At 37.4% G+C, this 22,882-nt stretch overlaps 1 protein-coding gene across 1 annotated transcript in view; it reads right to left on the bottom strand.

Moving 5' to 3' along the window:
* Positions 1 to 22,882, bottom strand: part of USH2A (usherin) — a 517,131-nt gene that overhangs the window by 78,911 nt on the left and 415,338 nt on the right. Inside the window, 8 exon segments of the mRNA XM_032216063.1 lie at positions 896 to 1,053; positions 2,552 to 2,735; positions 5,758 to 5,865; positions 14,961 to 15,159; positions 15,993 to 16,147; positions 17,997 to 18,194; positions 19,169 to 19,379; positions 20,735 to 20,958. Of these exon segments, the coding sequence (XP_032071954.1) occupies positions 896 to 1,053; positions 2,552 to 2,735; positions 5,758 to 5,865; positions 14,961 to 15,159; positions 15,993 to 16,147; positions 17,997 to 18,194; positions 19,169 to 19,379; positions 20,735 to 20,958 (1,437 nt within the window).

Genomic DNA, 22,882 nt, shown 5'->3' with positions numbered 1-22,882 from the left:
ACTATTCCAAGCATGCATGTAAATGTTTACCTGGTAACTTTATATTTAATGCCTTTATATTATCTTTTCATCCCGTGACCTTTTTGCAAGATGTAAATATTTTAAATAATTTGGGATTAATACTGAATATTAAAATGGTTATTATGTTTTAGCTATATGTAACAATATTTTTATATCAGAAGTGAATAGACTTTTTTTTAAAAAATCCTACATTATAAACAAGATAATTTATTATATATCAACATTACTTTTTAAAACAAATAACAATATTACTTATAAAAATCTCTCTCTCTCTCTCTCCCTCTCACCTATCTATGTTTATCATCTTGCAATGCTACTTCTTATTAAAAAGAACCTAGGATTTATTTTACTTTTCTTTCTCAACTTTTGTAAGTCTGCTTAATTTGTGGTCATAATGACTGAATACACATTGCATTCAATAGAACATGAAACAAAAAGAAGTATGGTTATCAATGACTGTTTCACCCTTTCCTGAAACCAATTTTAATAAATTGGTTAATTAAAACTAAAGCAGACTAAAGCTAAAGCTACTAGTATAACTCAATGCCCATCATTAAATTAAATCCATAATATGGCATTTTTAATATTTGAACAGATTATTGCTTAATTATTTCATGAATTAGTTTATCATCTGTTACAGATCACTTAAATTATTTTGATGTCTAAAGTAGAAAAATCCAAAATGAGGTTGCCTATTGCTGTTATATGGAATTGATAACTTTTCCTAATATCTGCCATAGGATGTATCCTTGCATTAATACAGCTTCCAAGTCTGCCTCTTTATATAATGGGAACCAAGGAGAGGAAATAATAAATAACTGAAACAGATACATAAGTTATCTAGGAGCTTCTGAATACTAATACATATGCTTACCAGGAATGTCCCATGCTACGAATATGGAATCTGCATTAATTACTGTGATATTGTATGGTATGTGAATCTCCTCCGGTGTTGTTGCTGGTGTCTGGACAATATATTTTTCACTGATATTGCTACCACCCCACGTACTGGCTTCTAGCTGGTAAATGTATCTATAAATACACATGAAGGTGCAAGGGAAGAGAAAGAAGAAGAAGAAACAAAGCCGAGAATATAAAGATATTTTACAATTATTTTAGCATTCATTATATTTACCATATCCCAACACAATGTAATGTCAACCATTTATGTGAATGTCACATGACTCCCTCCCTCCCTCCCCCCCTCTCTCTCTAACACACACACACACACACACACACACACACCTTAATCCATCCATTTTGTAGTTATGCATTAAGAGCAGGTGCTTGAAATAAGTGCTTATTCTTTGGCCATCATGCATATGTATAGTGGAAGGTGGAAGAGGATCAAGGAGACCTGCTTAACAGCTATTCTGCCTGAGGGAGTTTACTCACTATCTCTCAGATCAAACTATCTCACAGGGTTGTTGTAAGGGAAAAAAACTGGAGAAGGAAACATTATGTATGCTGACATTTATGCTCCTATATGAGAGATGGGATACAAATCTTACAAGTAAATATCTAACACACTTATTGTACTAAATTATACTTCCTATGTGTACAAGTAGGGGAAAAAACTTCCATAATCTGTGCCACCATTTCTTCTTTCCTTTATTTCATGCACTCCTTTTTAAAATATGGTTTCTGAGACAAAAACTTATCTGCTCATGGTAGCTGTAGCTGGATTGACAAAACAACATATTTGTAAACCAAATCAACAGTAGAAGTATGGCTGAACATTTTGCATGCCTTAATTAAAAATATTACAATGTGATAGATATGATTGATTGGTAATTACAATGGGTGGAAATAGATAGCCAGCCTTGGCTAATCTAGAAACTAGGCAGGATCAGTTATGGTAAACATGTGAACAAAGAACCACTTTGACCCTACAGGCTAGAGATTAGACTAGGAATATAAATCCTAGCAGAAACCCACTTCCATATCATGGCAATAAAAGCACACCCTGAAATGTAATTCTAGAAATTTGAGACTTGGATTAACCTAACTGTGGTTAGGTGAAAGCTATTCTGGAAGGCCCAATTGGATAATTATTAGTTACCTGTAAGACTTGTTTTCCACAATCCCATAGGTATCTTTATGTGAAGTTCATGGCACTCTGTATTCAGTGTCATTTTGATTACAATGTTAATTTACATGAGCTGTTCATACTGGAGGCAACAATTTAGGCTGTGTAGAGCTCCTGATTCAGAAGCTTAATGTGATTTGGAGCCCACATAGGCATGCATGGAGCTCCAACTAGAAGCTCCTAAAACAGTTCTCTTTTCCTGGGCTTGTGTGGCTGCCATCTAGAGCACGTATCAGATCCTTGGGAAGGACATGTTTCATTTAAGGTGATCCCAACAGGTGTTAAATGCTGCCCATGTGTGTTCCAAATTATATCTTGCTCATCAAATCTACATATCTGCATAGTCCTTGGGTTAAGCCCCAACATATGTTAAAGTATGATATATCAATTTATATTATAAAAAACTGAACAACATCCTTTCTCAAATAAGTAACATTTTACCTGTTATTTGGTTGCATGGTGGAATGAGTGAAATTCAGATTTTCTCCACCACCTTTGAAAATCTCTTCCCCATCACAAAATAATCTATACTGAATGACAATTCCATTGGTTTTTTCTGGCTCATCCCAATACAATTCCACTATTTTAGAGCTTACTGTAATATGGCGAGGCTGTGACCATACCCCTACAATTACATTAGTAAAACTGTGTTTATAATAATATTTGTATATATGTAGTTTTATAAATGTATTAAAATATGTTAACACATTAAAAAAATTTAAGCTCATTTCAGATTCATCTTTAGAATTCCTAATTTTTTAATAAATTCATTTTACTTATAGTTAACCATCAACCTTAAAATTGTACTCCACCTTCTTGAGGTAATACTAAACTACAGCAAAAGTACTAAAGTACACAATATAAAAGACCTATATAGGAATACAAAATTCACTAATCATCAATCAATCAGTGTACAATAGATTATCATTCCAGGAAAAATAAAAATAAGTGTTTGATCAGTTATTAAAACAGAATAACAGAGTTGGAAGGGACTTTGGAGGTCTTCTAGTCCAACCCCTTGCTTAGGCAGGAAACCCTACACCACTTCAGATAAATGTTTATCCAATCTCTTCTTAAAAACTTCCAGTGTTGGAGCATTCACAACTTCTGGAGGCAAGTTGTTCTACTGATTAATTGTTCTAACTGTCATGAAATTTCTCCTTAGTTCTAAGTTGCTTCTCTCCTTGATTAGTTTCCACCCATTGCTTCTTGTCCCACAGGTGCTTTGGAGAATAGCTTGACTCCCTCTTCTTTGTGGCAACCCCTGAGATATTGGAACACTGCTATGATGTCACCCTTAGTCCTTTTCATTAAACTAGACACCCAGTTCTTGCAACTGTTCTTTATATGTTTTAGCCTCCAGTTTCCTAATCATCTTTGTTGCTCTACTCTGCACCCTTTCTAGAGTCTCCACATCTTTTTCACATCATAGTGACCAAATTGGACGCAGTATTCCAAGTGTGGCATTAAATAACACCAAGGTAATATCTAAATGAAGTTTGCTTGGGAGAAATTTTAAAATCAGGGATCACAACCGAATAAGCCTTTTCCACTCTTAACATTTGCATGCCTCAGGGAAAAAAGGGAAAAATAATTCCACATTTTGAGGATCTTAGTGTATATGTCAGCATATGTATACATTCTGTAAAAAGTTACCAAAATGTAATATAGTTGCTGTAATATGAAAGAAAAAAGGATATGATGTTTTGAGGCAAAGATATCTCACAGCTTTAGTTATACAGAATGCAACCAGTTTACAGCAGGACAATTTGTCTTGTTCCACAGATGTATCTTATGCTAGTAATGCATTACGATATATGTCCAACCCCTACTTGTTTTAGGAAAAGTATAGTTCTTTAGAGCAGTGTTTTTCAACCTTTTTTGTGCAAAGGCACACTTTTTTCATGAAAAAAATCACGAGGCACACCACCATTAGAAAATGTTAAAAAAATTTAACTCTGTGCCTATATTGACTATATATAAAGTGTTTTTCCCACGGCACATCTTACACTATGTCACGGCACACTAGTGTGCCGCGGCACAGTGGTTGAAAAACACTGCTTTAGAGCCCCCCCCCACTGCCAACAGTCCAGGCAGACATATCAACAGCCTGTCTTGCATGAGCTAAAATTAAATTTATTGGTTCTTGACCAGTTAATTAGCACATTTTACAGAACTAACTGGATTGACAATTTTTTAGCTTATGTCTCAGCACACTTTATTTTAACATGGATCAATGTAAGAGGGTGTGGTCAGTAGTATTACATAAATATGAATTGTCCTGGAATATAATTAGCAATTTATAGTTTTTATTTTTATTTTGAAAAACTGTCACAATGAAGTTTACAAAAACAATAAAAAGAAAAGCTAATTTAAAGGGAGAGGCTGCCAAAAGTTAGGTCTCATTCCATATTTTCAATTTATGGGAGTTTGGTTACATATATTAAATTTTTCACTTTTTGTATCATCATTGACATCATCAATGCATTCTTGTTAATTAATACTAACCCATATACACAATTACAATGGCAAAATGCACTATTCAGGGTCATGTGGATAAGAAAATTGCTGAAAAACAAATTAATTGACAAAAGAGCTTGAGATCTTTCCCTTGCATATAAGACTATGTGGAAGTCTGGAGACTTACACTTAGGGAGTTCTTTACACTTTGTTTTCCTTCCCAGATGTGTCATTACCTGACTAGCAGAGGTGGTATTCAGCAGGTTCTGACCAGTGCTGGAGAACCAGTAGTGGAAATGTTGAGTGGTTCGGAGAACTAGTAAATACCACCTCTGACTGCCCCTGTCCCCGTCTAGTCTCTGACTCCCGAGTCCCAGAGAATTGGGAGGGAATGGGGATTTTGCAATAACCTTCCCCTCAAAGTGAGGAGGGAATAGAAATTTTACAGTATCCTTCCCCTGCCATGCCCACAGAGCCACACCCACCAAGGCATGTCATGCCCACCAAGCCACGCCCACAAAACCGGTAGTAAATTTTTTGGAATACCACCATTACTGAATAGGTAATATCATAAGTGCTAGTGAGTATGGGGTTTGCTCTCCGTCAGTCTTGCTGTGGTTTGTCCTTGGTAGTTGTTTGATTAGAGTATAGCTTTCTGCTTGGTAGTTTGTCTGGTGTTAATCTCTACTTATGTAGTTGTTGGTTGCTATTCTGGTCTTTTGTTTTCCTTCTTAGCTTTTTAATCACCTCTTTTAAATGTTCTATAAATAAGGTTTATTTCTAAGGGTCTGGATCTGTGTGTTCACTTCTACCACTCCTTCCTTCCTTCCTTCCTTCCTTCCTTCCTTCCTTCCTTCCTTCCTTCCTTCCTTCCTTCCTTCCTTCCTTCCTTCCTTCCTGTCTTTCACTTACTTTGTAGATTGGCCAACTGTCAAATGTCTCTAGATGGCTTACAACTAGGAATGTTAGGCAGGTGTTCTCTAAGCATTTTTTAAAAAAATTGCCTTGGGTTGCCATTCCATCCTTTCTTCAATTTTTCTGTTTAGGTCCATTTGAACATAATTCCTCATTGACGGAACAAACAAGGAGTTGAAGAATTGTTTTTGTTTAAATTCAGTGCCTAGATATAGTGCCCTGGTGTAGTTGTCATATATAAATAGTTTAAAAGTTAATAAATTAGTCTTTACCTTGAGGAGCAGCTTGCAATGTTCTACCTGCAGTTGTCTGACTGGTAGTACAACCAGCAAATGTACATGCTGTGAGTGTGAAGTTGTAGTTTTCATAAGGCTGAAGATCTAAATAAATATAAAAAAGGTGAAACCTACAGATATTTTTTTTAGGTTAGAGTTCTATTAGAGAGAAAATAGAATATACTTAACCCAAAACATTTACATTCATGGATTTTTTAAAAATTGTATACAAATATTTATTCATATATCTTGGATGTTCAATGGTAACAGGAAACCAGGCCTTCAAAATACATGGTGGCTGGATGCTGTCGAAGCTGACACCACCAGAGCATTTAAAAAACTCAAAGAAACAGTGAAAGATTGGAAGATATGGAGAGACCTCACTCATAAAATCGCCAACAGTCGGACTGGACTAAATGGATAACATCATCATCATCATCTGGATGTTCAACACAAGCTATATAAACATAATTATTAACTTGGATATCAGGGATCATAGAGAAGGCTGAAAATGAGCAAAGTAATTCAAAATATTGTTTTTCTTCAATAATAAATCAGATGTGGCAACCTATTTGCTGTTGAGAGCCACCTTCTCTTCAAAGTAATTTGTAAAAGCCACATGAGAGAAGACTGAAGCAAATAGTGGCTGAAGTTAGAAACAAAAATGAGTAAGATTTCCCCTATTTTTTCCAAGAATTACATTACAGGGGAAGGAACATTGAATGATTCTGTTTCTTAGGAGAGAAAGGTTGGAATAGAATAGAATAGAATAGAATAGAATTGGATAGAATGGGCTTTGGAGTCTAGCCCCCTGTTCAAGCAGGAGACTCTATACCAGTGTTTCTCAACCTTGGCAACTTGAAGATGTCTGGACTTCAACTCCCAGAATTCCCCAGCCAGCATTCGCATTCGCTGGCTGGGGAATTCTGGGAGTTGAAGTCCAGACATCTTCAAGTTGCCAAGGTTGAGAAACACTGCTCTATACCATTTCAGACAAGTGGCTGTCTAGACTCCTCTTAAAAACCTCCAGTGATGAAGCACCCACAACTTCTGAAGGCAAGCTGTTCCACTAGTTAATGGTGCTCAATGTTAGGAAGTTTTTCCTTAATTCCAAGTTGCTTCTCGCCTTGATTAGTTTCAAACCATTATTTCTTGTCCTGCTCTCTGGTACTTTGGAGAATAATTGGCCTTCTCTTCTTTGAGTCAGCCCCTCAAATATTGGAACACTGCTATCATGTCAGTCCTGGTTCTTCTTTTCTCAGATTCTTTGTGCTAAATTCTGGGCAACTCAGAGAACTAAATCTTCATATATCATAAAGTGATATAACTTTGCTTTTTTTTTGAAGCACACATAATTTTCCAAAAGTGATAATAAGTATTTCAGCCAATTGCCTCAAGAAACATAAGAAACCACAAGCAGAGCCGGAAGCCAAAAGAGTTTCCAGTGCTGATTTCCCCCCCCTAAAAATATACTCCTCCTCTTGTTTCTCATGTTTCATTCAGTGACAGTCAAGTATCTATTATTTTTCCTTTTCCTTTTTAAATTCAAACAGCAGCTGCCACTACTTTTAACTATTTACCAATTCCATTAAATAGGTATGTTTAGCTTTTGTATGTAGACCTGCATGTCTCCAAGTTTAGGGAATGCATCTAACCAATTTTTTAAAGTAGAACTATTTATTTTATAATCATTAAATGTCTGTTAGCATCTATTCCCAAATGCATTCTCTTTTGCCATTCAGTACCAGTTTTAGAAGTCTTCTCCTATTTCTATACCCTAAATTCACAATTACCTCCTATTGTTCCTTTTGAACATGCCTCAGCATTTCTCTACAGTAAAACACTGCAAGTTTCAACATAACCTTTGAAAACTGATTTATAAATATGTAGATAGCTATTCATTCTTATGCATATGTTTCGAAAAGCAGTTATCAAGAAAGGAAAGCTTCTTGATTTTCTTTATTATGAGCTCCAAAACTGCTAGTAGACTTCTGCCCTCATTCTATTCTTTCCTTCCAATCTTCCTTGTTTTTTTGTCATTGAGGAATCCAGCGCTGTCTTATCTTTGCATTGCAACTACTTTAAGAAAACAAACAAACAATGGAATTCTATAGCAAGAAAGAGAAGAAAACCATAGGGAGTAGCACTTTGTCTAAAACTGGTAAGATGGCAACCTCATTGTTTCACCCCCTCCCTTTCTCAAAATGGTTGTATAGCTGCCAGTTGTTTCCAAAAGACCAGAATGAAAAGAAGAACAGTAAATAGTCACTGGGACTCTGTATTTCTTGCAAATTGAAGAGGGGAAAAAACATGTAAAATCAAGAGAGGAGTCAAGAGGACAGACTGGACTACTATACAATTATTAACTAGAACAGAAGAAGGGAAAGAATTATCTCTGTATTATTTTCATAAACATATTTTCTTTCTTAAAAAGAAAAAGAAGGTATGGATAGAAGCCAAATATTCAACATTTTGCTATTCGACAGATTATTCTAGCAATAGGTAACTTCAATTGTTCCTAAAGGGAATCATTTAATTCACTACTAAAAGGAAACATTGATTGATTGATTGATTGATTTATTACATTTATATGCTGCCCTTTTCCCCGAAGGGGACTCAGGGCAGCTCACAATTCAATCAGGGAAGGAGGTACAGACAGGGGGATAAAAAAGACAAGACATAACAATACAAAATTTAAAAACACACAACAAACCATACCATTCGAGAAGGGGGGCAACAGCTCTTTAGCCCCAGGCCTGTCGGAACAGCCAGGTTTTAAGGGCTTTGCGGAAGGCTTGGAGGGTGGTGAGGGTTCGAATCTCCATGGGGAGTTCGTTCCAGAGGGTCGGAGCAGCCACAGAGAAGGCTCTCCTCCGGGTAGTCGCCAGTCGGCATTGGCCGGCGGATGGAATTCGGAGGAGGCCTAATCTGTGGGATCTGATCGGTCTATTGGAGGTAATTGGCAGCAGGCGGTCTCTCAAGTACCCAGGTCCAATACCATGAAGGGCTTTATAAGTGACGACTAGCACCTTGAAGTGTATCCGAAGACCAATAGGCAGCCAGTGCAGCTCGCAGAGGATAGGTGTTACGTGGGTAAACCGAGGTGCACCCACAATCGCTCGCGCGGCTGCATTCTGGACAAGCTGAAGTCTCCGAATGCTCTTCAAGGGCTGCCCCATGTAGAGCACGTTGCAGTAGTCCAGTCTAGAGGTCACAAGGGCACGAGTGACTGTTGTGAGGGCCTCCCGGTTCAGGTAGGGACGCAACTGGTGCACCAGGTGAACCTGGGCAAATGCCCCCCTGGTCACAGCCGACAAGTGGTGTTTGAAGTCAGCTGTGGGTCCAGGAGGACTCCCAAATTGCGAACCCTGTCTGAGGGGCATACTGTTTGACCCCCCAGCCTGAGAGATGGAAAACTTGGCCAATTAGTGGGAGGGAAACACACCAGCCACTCGGTCTTATCCGGATTGAGTGCAAGCTTGTTATCTCCCATCCAGACCCTAACAGCCTTATTATGAAGCAATATTAATTTACAGCAGTATGCCATAGAGAGAGGCAAAGTAAATAAATAAAAGGCAGGCAAAGAAGTGCTTATCCCACTTACTGCATCAGGGTATAAGCATCCTGTTTTTGCTATTTATTCGTCTGATATTAAAACACAGTGATAACAAGGGAGTCTGGATCACAATTTTGTTCTGTTCTGTTTACAAGCCTCAGTACATTCATACTTTTTGGACATGAGAACTTGAGAAATTGCATTAGGGTTTTTTAAAAAAGTATTTCATTAGTCTCCTTGAAAATGTAGAGATACATTAGCCTGAAAGAAGCTTTAGAAGTCTTTTTAATTCTGCATTCTTGCTGAAAATATTCAACATCTAAGAAGAGCTCTATATGTGCAAAAGCTCAATGCACATGTGTTTTAAGCATTCTTTTTCCTATGCAATTATTAACCACTCCATCCAAACGGTATTAACAAAGAGCTCTTCTTTTCAAGGAAACTTGGGACACTGAGTTCCAACTCAGCAGAATTCCATCTCTTACAGATTTGTGTAGCACCCTTTCTTATGCTGAGCTTTTCCTTACACAATAGGTATATGAGGAATGAAAATCACTCGCCTCAACCAATTTCATGCTAACTTGTGTACTGTCTTAGAGATGAACATTTTAATTTACATAACTATATTCCATGACTGAGAAGGTTCCTATTGTAGAAAACCAATAGTGAGTTTTAATACAGGTGATGGTGATGATCATGATGAAGATGAATACAAAACATCTCATACACATTATGCAGTAAACCCCTAAGAACATTCAGATAAGATTAGGCAATATTATTCCCGTCAGAGAAAGAATCAGAGGAATGGTGGTGCACTTAAGATCACTTCACCATGGAACTGATAACATTTGAAGTGGGGATTATTCTGCTTATTAAAAGTAACTTAGAATTAAGGATTTCCTCCAGCATAAAGTCTGCCTCCTTCAGATTTTTTAATGGAATTAATTCTGCAGAAGCGTGAATTAATGCATTCTGATAGAAATAGAGTATCTTATCTCGTCTTCTGTATTTTCTCAAATATCAATGAATGTCCCAATTACCTTCTATGATTGTCATTCCATAAGCATCTTGAATTTCTAGAGAAGCTTTTGTATAAGATGTGTTAATAAAAATAAATGAGTAATATTTCTTTAGAGAAATTATGAGGAAAACAGAATGAATAGTCAGGACATAGTCTCTCTTTGCAAATTCTTTTCTTTGTCTTTTTTGGTACAGTAGTAGTCAGACAAAATATTACATTAGCTGTGGCTAGTTCTTTTAAATTAATCCATGGATTAATATTGCAGAATGAAGAATATGAGTTGACTAACTCTTAAACTCAGATATTCTTAATTCCCCATGCTACTTCTCATTTGGTATAGCCATGAGGAAAAGATCAGAAACGTTTGTTTACATTTTTATTAATGGTAATTTATCAATTATCTGAAGTCTACTTAGATATTCTTGTTAATTATGATTTGCTTAAATGAGCCAGCTTCATAAATTTGTATAGTCCACACTTGGATTTTTTCTGGAGAAAATAAATCGCAGTTTGGCTCCATTTCATGTCACAAGAATCATAGAATAACATAAGGGTCCTTGGAGATCCAGTCCAAATCCCTGCTCAAACAGGAAACTTATATCATTTCAGGCAGATTGTTCTCCAATGGTTAAGGTTAAGGTTAAGGTTTATTGCACTTGTATGCCGCCCTATTCCTGAAGGGACTCAGGGCGGCTAACAAACCAAAGGGGAAAGGGATAATACAGACAAAAACAAAAGGCAAACAAACAAAATACAAAAACAATTTAAAAGCAACCAACAGCCACACAAATTCGAGAGGGGGTGGGAACTCATCAGTCCCAGGCCTGTCGGAACAGCCAGGTTTTGACAGCTTTGCGGAAAGCCTGAAGGGTGGTGAGGGTCCGGATCTCCACGGGGAGATCGTTCCGGAGGGCTGGAGCAGCCACAGAGAAGGCCCTCCTCCAGGTAGTCGACAAATGGCATTGGCCGGCGGATGGAATTCGGTGGAGGCCTAGTCTGTGGAATCTAATAGGACTTTGGGAGGTAATTGGCAGCAGGCGATCTCTCAAGTACCCAGGTCCAATACCATGAAGGGCTTTATAAGTGACGACTAGCACCTTGAAGCGTATCCGGAGACCAATAGGCAGCCAGTGCAGCTCGCGGAGGATAGGTGTAACGTGGGTGTACTGAGGTGCACCCACAATTGCTCGCGCGGCTGCATTCTGGACAAGCTGAAGTCTCCAAATGCTCTTCAAGGGCTGCCCCATGTAGAGTGCCAATCTCTTCTTAAAAACCTCCAATGTTGGACCAAAGGTATTTTTCAAAAGGCAACTGGACTTTCTTGTTTTTTCTTTTGAAGATGTTTCACTTCTCATTCAAAAACCTTCTTCAGATCTGACAGGGAATGGAGGATTGATATTTCTTGCAGACAGTTGGTAGTCTGCACCCTTTTAGAGGGTTGTTGAAGCACTTAGAGGTTTATCTATTATCTGAGTGACCCTGAGAAGTTTGATTAGTTTCCATCCATTGCTCCTTGCCCTGCCTTCAGGTGCTTTGGAGAATAGATTGACCTCCCCTTCTTTGTGACAGCCCCTTAGACATTGAACATCGCTACCACGACATCCTTAGTCCTTCTTTTCATTAAACTAGACATACCCAATTCTTGCAACCATTCTTCATAAGTTTTAGCATTCAGTCCCCTAAGCATCTTTGTTCTTTTCTGCACTCTTTCAAATGTCTCAAGAAGCAACTAATTAAAAATATGGGAGACAGCATATAAGCCAATGACTTGCTGGGGCTAATTCTTATAATATCAATTCATAGCTTAATGTTGCAACCAAATGAGGCCTCCCTCCCCCCCCATCCCTTTAAAATTCCAAATCTTGGAATTTCTTTGTGAACATAGGAATGTTGATGGCTGATGACTCAAGAGGGCATGTTCTGAAAAATTTGAGAAAACAACTATACCTGCATCCTTTCAGACTGCACGTTTGGCATCTCTCACTTTTTAAAGAAAATAGATGAACATGCTAGATCTTACAATATGTCATAAGCTCATTGGTGCAATTTACTCGATAACCAAGATTTTAATGCTGAGAGTTAGACTTTTTGCTTTTGCAGTTCTCTAAAGCTGTATCTATTTGGCAAACATCCTTAATACAGGTACTTATCTATACAATCTTTTATGGATTAAAGCCTGCATTGCTGAAATTAAAAATTAGTAATTGGTCCACAGAAATATATGCCACAATGGTTTAGGATATTATAGGAATTCTTGCTGGTTTTATACAACTTGGAATTATCCTATGGGAATTAAAGAACACAATTGTGAAAATCTTCTGGTAATCTGGCACAAAATGTGTATAATGTATGCAATTCATATATCAAAAACTATTCAACCAACTTTAAAGTCTTAGTGAAAAATATTACACCCTTCATCCATTCCATAAATTCTAGAAACACTTAAAATCTAATATTGGACTTTGAAAAATGAATTTCTGACTTTGATTTTGATACCAAAATGAGCAGTCTCAGTTTTCTTTTAATACTTCTGCTCCCTTCAATATTTTAGACTCTTCTCATCCTCCTAGCATTGTGTTAGAAATGTTATTTGTAAAGGAATTGTAACACCAAGTGAAACAATGCAATAACTGTCATCCAAATTGTTCTGTACAGACTACTGGAAGTATTCACTAATAAATGATATAAAAAGGTATTTTATTGACAAGCTGCCATTTGCTGTTTGCATTAGAGAACATGAGAAGATGATGGCTGGTGCCCCTTGATCCCAATGGCATTCAAGTCAGGGCGATAGTGGAAAATGCTTCAGTTTACTTAAAGCACTGATAACACCTCTAAATAATTAACTCAGGACTTCCTGTCTCCAATTACTTAATGCTTTTTTTAAACATCTTGAGAGGATTATAAGCAATTTATGGATTTCACATGATGAACACATTCGCCACAATTCCCACCAAGCATTTATGGGATCATGTTTCCAAAGCTTTGATGTAATTAAAAATAAGAAGTGAGACAATGGTGCAGAGGCAAGGTGCAAGCTGCCTCATCTGCAATTTGTAAGGCCCTTGGATTCAAAGTATCAGGGAAAGCTTAATGCTACAGCTTCATTAATGTTCAAATGTTGCTCTGGGAACAGCAGAGGTTTTAGAAGAAGATGAGAAAATCAAAACATAGGCCCACGGGAGCTGGAACGATGGGTAGTTCAAACAGTTGAGCTATGTGAAATAAGTACAGTTGATTTAGCGAACATCATGAATTTACAGAGCAATAATTATCATGTTGCAGAAGCACAATCACTCCTTGAGATGAAAAAGCAAATTTGCCTTGATCAGGGAAAGGGGTGGGGTTCCTTGCTACATTAAAGGAATGATGTTTCTTTAACTCGAAGTGTGTAGAAGAATAAATATGCATTGGCAACTGCTATTACATTGCAACCCCTACCCACTTTAAATTATAAAATTTGGGGATAAAGGAAAATCCTAGTTTTGCACAAAACTGTAGCGAAAGGGAAAATGTTGCCTTTTGTATTTTTGTTTTTAAGCTTTTTTAACCAGGCACTGATGCAAATGGGAAATTTTCAGCAGAATTTTTGTTCCATTTTTTCATTGGTGGTTGACTAATTTATTTTGTTCTATACTTAATAATATCACAAAGCAATAATAGCTATACAAGTATTTGAAAAGCTAGGGAGAAAGGCAAGAGTTAACACAATCCAGGAGTTTGTGTTATGGCAAGTTATATTTTGGATTAAGTTTTTGAAGTTTGACAAATGGATTTGTAAAAATAATCACTGACTTTTTAATGAAAGACACAATAGTTTAAAATACAGTATAAAGGACTCCAAAGATCTCTGGAAAATATTGCTTGGACAATCTTATTGCTATTCTCTCTGATGTCTTTTGTTGAATCTGATACTGAACCATAGTAAAATTGATTTGCTAATTGACTTCTGACAATTTATTAATTGCAATTTTAATACCAGTGACAGGGACTTGGTTCTCTGCAGATAAGCCAGCTTTCAGGGAAGCTTTACTTTAAAAAAAAAACCAGGTCCTTATCAGGAAGCAATAGGATCCTTGGGTATAATCCCAAAACAGCACCACATGAACAGCATCAACATGGACAAAATCACCATCAGCCAATTCAAAAGGCATCTTTACTTGGAGGAGTTTACATCCTATGATGATGATGACGATAGCTTTTGGACCATTCAATGTCAACATCTGCCTATCCCAGGTCTTTGGGAAGAACTCAATGGGTGAATAAAAATGCCAAATCCTGTCTCAATGTCTGGTTGATTGTGCAATTAATCATAATAACAATATACTCCTATAAAGGTGATTGGTAAGTTCTTAAATAAAAATATTGGCAATAGAAATTAATCATTATTGTTCATTATTATTGCTAGGATAAGGAAATTCTTATAAATTAAGGGTTAATAAATATTTGTGCGGACTTTCAAGAATTGCTACTATTGGTGTTCTGAAATTGTAATTCAATGGTTATATTCACTTAAAGGGTTGTTCATTGTAAGGAGTGCAGTGTTTAAAAAATAGACTAACATAAGAAGACAAGTTAAATAAAACACTGATGTCATTTCCTTGAAGAACTTTCTATTCTTACCTGTGAGGGTGAGCTGCACCTGGTCCGCAGGGCCAGTACATATAAATCCCTTTCCAATTTGATGGATGAGGTATTCTTTGATTAAACCATTTGGCTTCTTTGGTGCTGCCCAACTCAAATGCAAGGTTGTTGCATTTAGAGGTATAATTGTTGGTGGCAGAACATTTTCCGGAATTCCTTGGACAGTGACTGCAATTACCTGAATGCAAAAAATTAGCAATTTATTGTAATAGTACACAAGATATCCTGATCAATGAGAATGTCACTTCTAGTTTAAAATATTGTTGTTTGTTCTGGCATATCATTACCATGGCACTCTGTAGAACAAGTTATTTTTCTTCTTAGGTGATTTTTCTCCCCTCAGAGTGAAATCTGACCTTGAATATGTTTCCGTATGAATCTAAGTGTACAATTTATCACAACAGATTTTCTGTATTTTGCTAGGTAAAAGGAACTTTTGGAAGGCAGACTGTCTTACCAGAGAATGCTGCCTAATTCCTTTCCATATAGTTAACAGTTTGATATCATGTGACATGAATCATGATCAACTATTGCCATAAACACTGAAGTCCTGCTACCCTTAATATGGTCTAGGGATGCCAACAGAAATAATTGTTGTTTCTTCCTCATCTTCCAGAGCTAAGGACAGTTTCCTGGTGTACAGAGAGCAGTGGTTCATTAGCTCTTGTATTAGAAGAGATACAAGTGATCAAGACAATGTCAGTGTGGCAACTCTTTTTTAGTTCCCAAGCCAGGCAATGCCCTATTCTTTGAAGTTCAGTTAAAAGATTTCATCAACCAGAGATAAAAATTCCGAGCATGAATTTACATGCTGTTTGGCCAACCTGGTTGACTTCTCCCATTTCTTGTCCTGGGCTACAGCACACGGTGGCTGGTAGAGTTTCTCTGAAAACATGCAAATATGTAGAAAAAAGACGAATGTTTCCATATTTTCAGTTGTCTCTTAAAGGCTGCTACAACATGATGAAGGAGAAGATATGCTGTCACCAACTTATTGAAAGATTTACCTACCGTGCTACTGTCTGAACATCCAGCCACAGTGCAAGCACGCAATAAATATGAGTATTCCTGGTATGGTTGAATATCACTGGTATCCATGAAGTTCAGTTCTTTTCCTCTGAAATGTTCAACTCCATTTCGGAGAATAATATAATAAATGATGATACCTTATTAATAAAGAAGGAAATTAAAACACTTGTTTGAATTAAATGTATGCCAGATAATTATACACTAAATTTCTAAAGTATTACAATGATTGTATAAGAAAAAGATATGCTTGAACCATAACCTGATACCAAGACTAAATAATATACTGGATGACTTTTTTTTTACTCATTAAATTCCCTGAATGAATTTTAGGTCTGTACGTTCTGGTTACACTATTCCATCTTCTCCTTTCTCAAATTAAGTTTGACTCCTAGTTACTTTGTGGACATATCCACAAATTACTTGGAAGTAACATGGAAGTAGTTTGCCATTGTCTTCTTCTGGGATGTTTGGACCTTTCCTTTCAATTTTCAATTAATTAATTAATTAATTTTTAAAGATACATCTTAATATAGAGCAATAGTGGTCAGAATCAGTGATTTTTATTGAAAAAAATACAAGTTTAAACAATGTCTTATAAACCTCATAGATTTTTATGAGCTATGATATTATCCTCAGTATAGTATAGGAAGATGTTCTTCAACTCTACTTCAATCAAACGAACAGGAGCACCAACTTTAAATTCTTCCTTGCATCTATGCCAGAGAAAAGAAAGAGAGAAAGTACAAGAGCCCAGGATTTGTTCATACAACATTCACCATAATGTAACTTTACATTCAAATGAGAAACTGTAAAAGTTGTGGGTTGGGGAATGTCATGAACAAGATGCCAATATGATAAGGCAGGAAAAAAAAGTTGAGCTACATTTTATACTATACTCCATATTGTACTTTTTTTTTCTGGTGAAGATGAAGAGCTGGAACTGGTTCCAGTAATTAAAATTGCTATTGTTTACCAGTATGAATGAATAAATAAAACCACACCTACACTTCTGAAGTGCAACACTTCAGAATTTTGAAATAATTTGTTGTTGTTGTTCTAGGTTGCAAAGTCATATCTCGACCCCATGAACAATGTTCCTCTAGGCCTTCTGTCCTCTACCATCCTCTGGAGTCCATTTAAGCTCATGCCTACTGCTTTGGTGGCTCCAGCCAGCCACCTCATTCTATGTCGTCCCCTTCTTCTTTTGCCCTCAGTCTTTCCCAGCATTAGGCTCTTCTCCAGTGAGTCCATCCTTCCTGAAATAATTTAGAAAGGTCCGTTGGAGCACTTGGAGGAATGACCAGTTCACATCAGTTTGGGCGAACCGGTAGTGGAAATTGCGACTGGAACACTGAACCAGTAGGGATGGCGGGATGGCCACACCCCCAAACCAATTCCCCAGTTGCCCATGCCATTGCATTTTTTTAGTCCCTTTTAAATGTTCTGCGCATGTGCAGAACAATTTATAGGCAACTGCGATGGGCGTGCAGAGAACTGGCAGTTTACACCGGCAACAACCCACCCCTGGGAGGAACAATATAGCACTTGACAGTAGAATTTGAAAGGAACTCTGTCTTCTCTGGGAAATACACGGCTACCCTAAGAAAAGGACCAGTTGCTTTAAAGGTTTATGGATAGATTCTATATTCACAGTCCTGTGCACCTGAACACTTTTTGATTTGGAAACCAAAGTGTGTGTGTGTGTGTGTGTGTGTGTGTGTCTATACACACTATATATTACATGCATATGTCTATACATACACATACACAAATTTGTGTGTATGATCATGTTTTTATATGGACATATTTATGTTTGTGTATGATATATATTTATTCATCTACACACAAATTGTTCTTTGATGATATATAAAATATTAGGGATATGCTTAAGCACAATATTATTTTACTATAAATGTTTTTGTTCCCAAAATACCTTGTGCTGGGTAAATGTTAAATCAGACATTGTAGTTTGCCAAAATACTGTACCATTTGGTTGACAAGGTTCCTTCCATGTTAGAAATATTACATCTTCACGATTATCCACTTTTGTCCAATGAGGTGGATGTATACCTTCAGGGACATCTTGTTCAGTGGTTGCACTGTTCATTTCACTAAAGCCTTTCCCATGTTTGTTCCACACAGCTAGCCTATATTCATATGTAATATGAGGTTCTAGATTCTTATCTACAAGGAAAATATTTAACAAGAGTTTATTGTCAATCTATATGCTAAGTATACCGGACTTCTATTTAGATATATCTAACTCAATCTGGTTCACTTTCAGATTTGTGAATTCATCTTTTCATTCCATAAGCTTTGCACTTTAGAAGAATGGTGCATAAATCAAATTTTCATTACACATACATGGGATAAAGAAAATGGGTTTTTTTTCTTCCTCACTTGTAAAAATAGTAGAAAGTGAAATCATTTAGTGAAACGTATGCTTTTAGCGGATGACTTTGGGGTGAAAGTCCAGCGCATTAAATAGGGAAACAAGAAGAACCTTCAAAACTAACAGAGGTTTTTTTGCCACATTTTTAAGTAATTGAAGCAATAATCATAACAATTTAAATACATTAACTGCAGCATCTAAAATATCTAATCTCACAAGAGGATGCAAGATATGGAGCAATTCATCTCAAAGCCCCCATAGTTAAGGGATGAATTTGCACCACTATCTCTGATAGATTCAAATTATGGAGACCGCATGCAAAGCAAGATTGTACATATGTTTTCAGAGATGTGAGTTTAGAAAAAGAAACAGCTGCTTTAATGATTCAAATAGATGTATCATGTACACACTTATGTGCATTGCAAAGCATTTTTTCAAAAAGTTTATATAATTTTAATAATCAGTTATAAATTATGATGGGTATAAGTGACCTGTTTCAGAAATCTGGACTCATTATGAAGATAGGAGAGGTGAATTTTTGGTAATCCCTTGGTTCGATGGACTCTTAGTTTGATTCAATTAGACTCCTACATTTACAATATATATTATTCCAATTATAATTAGCATTGTATTGATATCTATCAATGTACTGATAAAAAGATTTGATTCATTTGAAAACAATTTCCAAAGAGGCCACATGATACTTCACTGAATTGATTTCAGAATTTATAACCTTTAGTTAATGAGTCATCACATATTATTTTACCTTTGAATGAATACTGAGTTGGGCCTCCTGTATAAATCTTTTCCTCGAAAGATGGGCATATACTTTTATTTTCTCTATTTTTTGTATAACTACAGGAACTCTTTATCCAAGCACATAAACAAGTATGCTCGTCAAAGTTACACTGCCCACAGTATGTTACTTCTTCAGTAGATCTAGGACACAGTGGGATGCATTTCGATTCTTCTTTTATCTATAACAATAGTTACCATACTTTTGAAGACCTTTAAAAACAACTTAAATAGACATGCACAGACAATTTTCTGATATACATTTCCAAGCTCTTATAATGGTACCTTTCATGAAATACCAATATCTTACCTTACTATATTTCAATTGGATCATTTTTTTAGTTTATTCATAATTTTTTTTAAGGCTCCATTTTAAAATCCTATTGGCTTTATGTTTTAATGTACTATTTTTAATGTACCATTTTTGAGACAGGAAGCAAAGAGAAAAACTCCCAAATGCTACAATTCAGTAGGTGTCTACTTACAGATTGTCATTTTTGTGAGTCACTTCCCGGTTTTGGAATCCCTTCTTTAGAAAGTTCTTCCTGGCACCAATCTTGATGTATCAAACTTTTAACCCAATAGGTTTGTTGCTTTTTATTGAAACCCTCTGGAACCTTCTAACTTAATTACATTTCACTGAGTTGTTAATTTTTAATATGTATTTCATAGCTGAGTGGGTAAAAAGGCTGAGCTTATCAGCTGGAAAGTTGACAGCCTGGGTTCAAGATGCAAGTGCTGCATGATGGGATGAGAGCCCGTTATTTGTCCCAGGTTCTGCCCACCTACTGACAGCAGTTTGAAAGCATTCAAATGTAAGTACATAAATAGGTACCCCTTTGTTGGGAATGTAACAGTGTTATGTACACTTCAGTGTATAGTCATGCTGGCCACATGACCACAGAAGTGTCTTCAGACAATGCTGTCTCCCTTGGCTAGGAAATGGATATGAATACCAGCCCCTAGAATTGGACATGACTGGATAGGGGAAACTTTACTTTGCCTTTACAGATATTTTATTTTAATCAATATTTTTGTTTTAGCATTTGATAGTTTGGACTGCTTAATATTTCTTCTTATTTGTGCTCATATGGCCACAATGTTAAAATGATACATTTTGGCATTCCCACCCCTTCATTCATAAATACCATATATGTTTATTGCCCATGCAAACCGAAAGCAAACTTTAAGAAATCACTGGCTATATGATGAAACAACCAAATAAGCAATTGAACATTACTATATATACATATACACATTTTTCAGCCAGGCCAAAATGTTAACTTTTAGCCTTTATACTAATCTGAAGTGCTGAACAACACTTTACAAGAAGCAGCTAATCATTATTAATTCCTTTAGAATTCACTGCAATAACATCAATCATGGCAAACTCATTTGGTATTAATATGGAGGTAATGCAAAAATGAATAATGCACAGAGGAGTTTTTATATTCCTATTTTACAAAAATAGTTATGAACAATGTATTTCCCTTCCCATTGTCAAATCAGAACCACCAAGAGGTTTTCTATCAATTACCTTCATCATCATTCTAGTTGAAATGCTGTCAGCGCAAACATATTTCAAGGGATTATATCCAAGTCCATTACAACATTCTTCGCTCTCTGGAATAAGTTCAATCACACAGCATTTTAATGGCACTGAGTTATTCTTTTTAATGTGGGCTTTAGTTTCACCACTGAAGGTTGAGCAGCATACTATACTTGACATATTCACATATTCATGTCTACCACAGAACGCTCCTGAAACAAGAAAATATTCTACATGAAGGCAAGAAGAGGAGAAAATGAAGGAAATTCCAAGAATGCTATAAAATTCACCATAAAAGTTCCAGCATGATGCAGCTATTGAAACAGAGGAAAGGCATCTTAATGTTCAGTTTTACATGTCAGAGAGGCCTTTGTTAGTGACTAATCTTGAAGAACCAGCAATCTCCTCTTTTTTGCATAGGTTGCAGAGTGTAACTATTTGTAGTTCATATGTGCCATATTCCATATTCACTTATATTTTTCAATTTAAAAAGTTAGGTTGCTTATCAAAAAACAAAACAACCCCCCTCCCCAGTTTTGTCAACAAATGAATCAGTGAAAGGCAGGTTTTCTAAAGTCATATAAAATGTAACATAGATTTGTTTATTAGGAATAGGCAGTTTCCCTTAATGTCTATATATTAGTATTTCAGAGTTCTAGTCTAATTTTGTTTCTTCTCCAATTCATTTCTCAAGAAAAAGTGTTAGCATGTTGTTATTTTCTTTCAAAAAAGGAGGTATCTCCTCTTTTTCATCTCCAGATGGTCCTTCAACATTGGAAAAGGGATTTGGAAGATGTACTGGAGGCAAGGTTCATAGTCATAGTCATAGTCACTTTATTTGTATGCCGCCCTTTTCCCTGGGGGGACTCAGGGCGGCTCACAGTTCAAAGGGGGGGGGGAAGGACAAACAATTTACAACATAAAAGCACTACATCATTTAAGAACTCAACAGTCATACAATTCGAGTAGGGGTTAGAGTCTTTAACCCCAGGCCAGCCGGGATAGCCAGATTTTAAGCGCGGCGTGGAAGGTCTGGAGGGTGGTGAGGGTCCGGATCTCCACGGGGAGTTCGTTCCAGAGGGTTGGAGCAGCCACCGAGAAGGCTCTCCTCCGGGTAGTTGCCAGGCTACACTGGCTGACTGATGGAATTCGGAGGAGGCCTAATCTATGCGATCTTATCGGTCTAGTGGAGGTAATTGGCAGTAGGCGGTCTCTCAAGTACCCAGATCCAATACCATGAAGGGCTTTGTAGGTGACAAGTAGCACCTTGAAGCGCACCCGGAGATCAACAGGCAGCCAGTGCAGCTCACGGAGGATAGGTGTTACGTGGGTGAATCGAGGTGCACCCACGATCGCTCGCGTGGCTGCATTCTGGACCAGCTGAAGTTGCCGAATACTCTTCAAGGGCAGCCCCATGTAGAGCACATTGCAGTACTCCAGCCTAGAGGTCACAAGGGCACGAGTGACTGTTGTGAGGGCCTCCCGGTTCAGGTAGGGACGCAACTGGTGCACCAGGCGAACCTGGGCAAATGCCCCCCTGGTTACAGCTGACAAATGGTGTTCAAAAGTCAGCTGAGGGTCCAGGAGGACTCCCAAGTTGAGAACCCTATCTGAGGGGCATACAATTTGACCCCCCAGCCTGAGAGATGGAACACTTGGCCAATTTGTGGGAGGGAAGCACAACAGCCACTCGGTCTTTTCTGGATTGAGCACAAGCTTGTTAACCCGCATCCAGTCTCTAACAGCCTCAAGACCCTGGCTCATCACGTCCATCGCTTCATTGAGTTGGCACGGGGCGGACAGATACAACTGCGTATCGTCCACATATTGATGGTATTTTATCCCGTGCCATCGGATGATCTCACCCAGCGGTTTCATGTAGATGTTGAAAAGAAGGGGGGACAGGACTGAACCCTGCGGCACCCCATGTGTTAGGGGCCTAGGGGTCGATCTCTGCCCTCCGACTAACACCGACTGTGACCTGTCCGAGAGGTAAGAGGAGAACCACCGTAAAACAGTGCCTCCCACACCCACCTCCCGCAGTCGTCGCAGAAGGATACCATGGTCGATGGTATCAAAAGCCGCCGAGAGGTCAAGGAGCACCAGGATGGAGGCATGGCCTGCATCCCTGGCTCT

This window comes from Thamnophis elegans, chromosome 4 (genome assembly GCF_009769535.1).
Source record: "Thamnophis elegans isolate rThaEle1 chromosome 4, rThaEle1.pri, whole genome shotgun sequence".
Classification (NCBI taxonomy): Eukaryota; Metazoa; Chordata; class Lepidosauria; order Squamata; family Colubridae; genus Thamnophis; species Thamnophis elegans.
The sequence above is the reverse complement of the archived record's forward strand: the minus strand, read 5'-3'. Positions and strand labels throughout refer to the sequence as shown.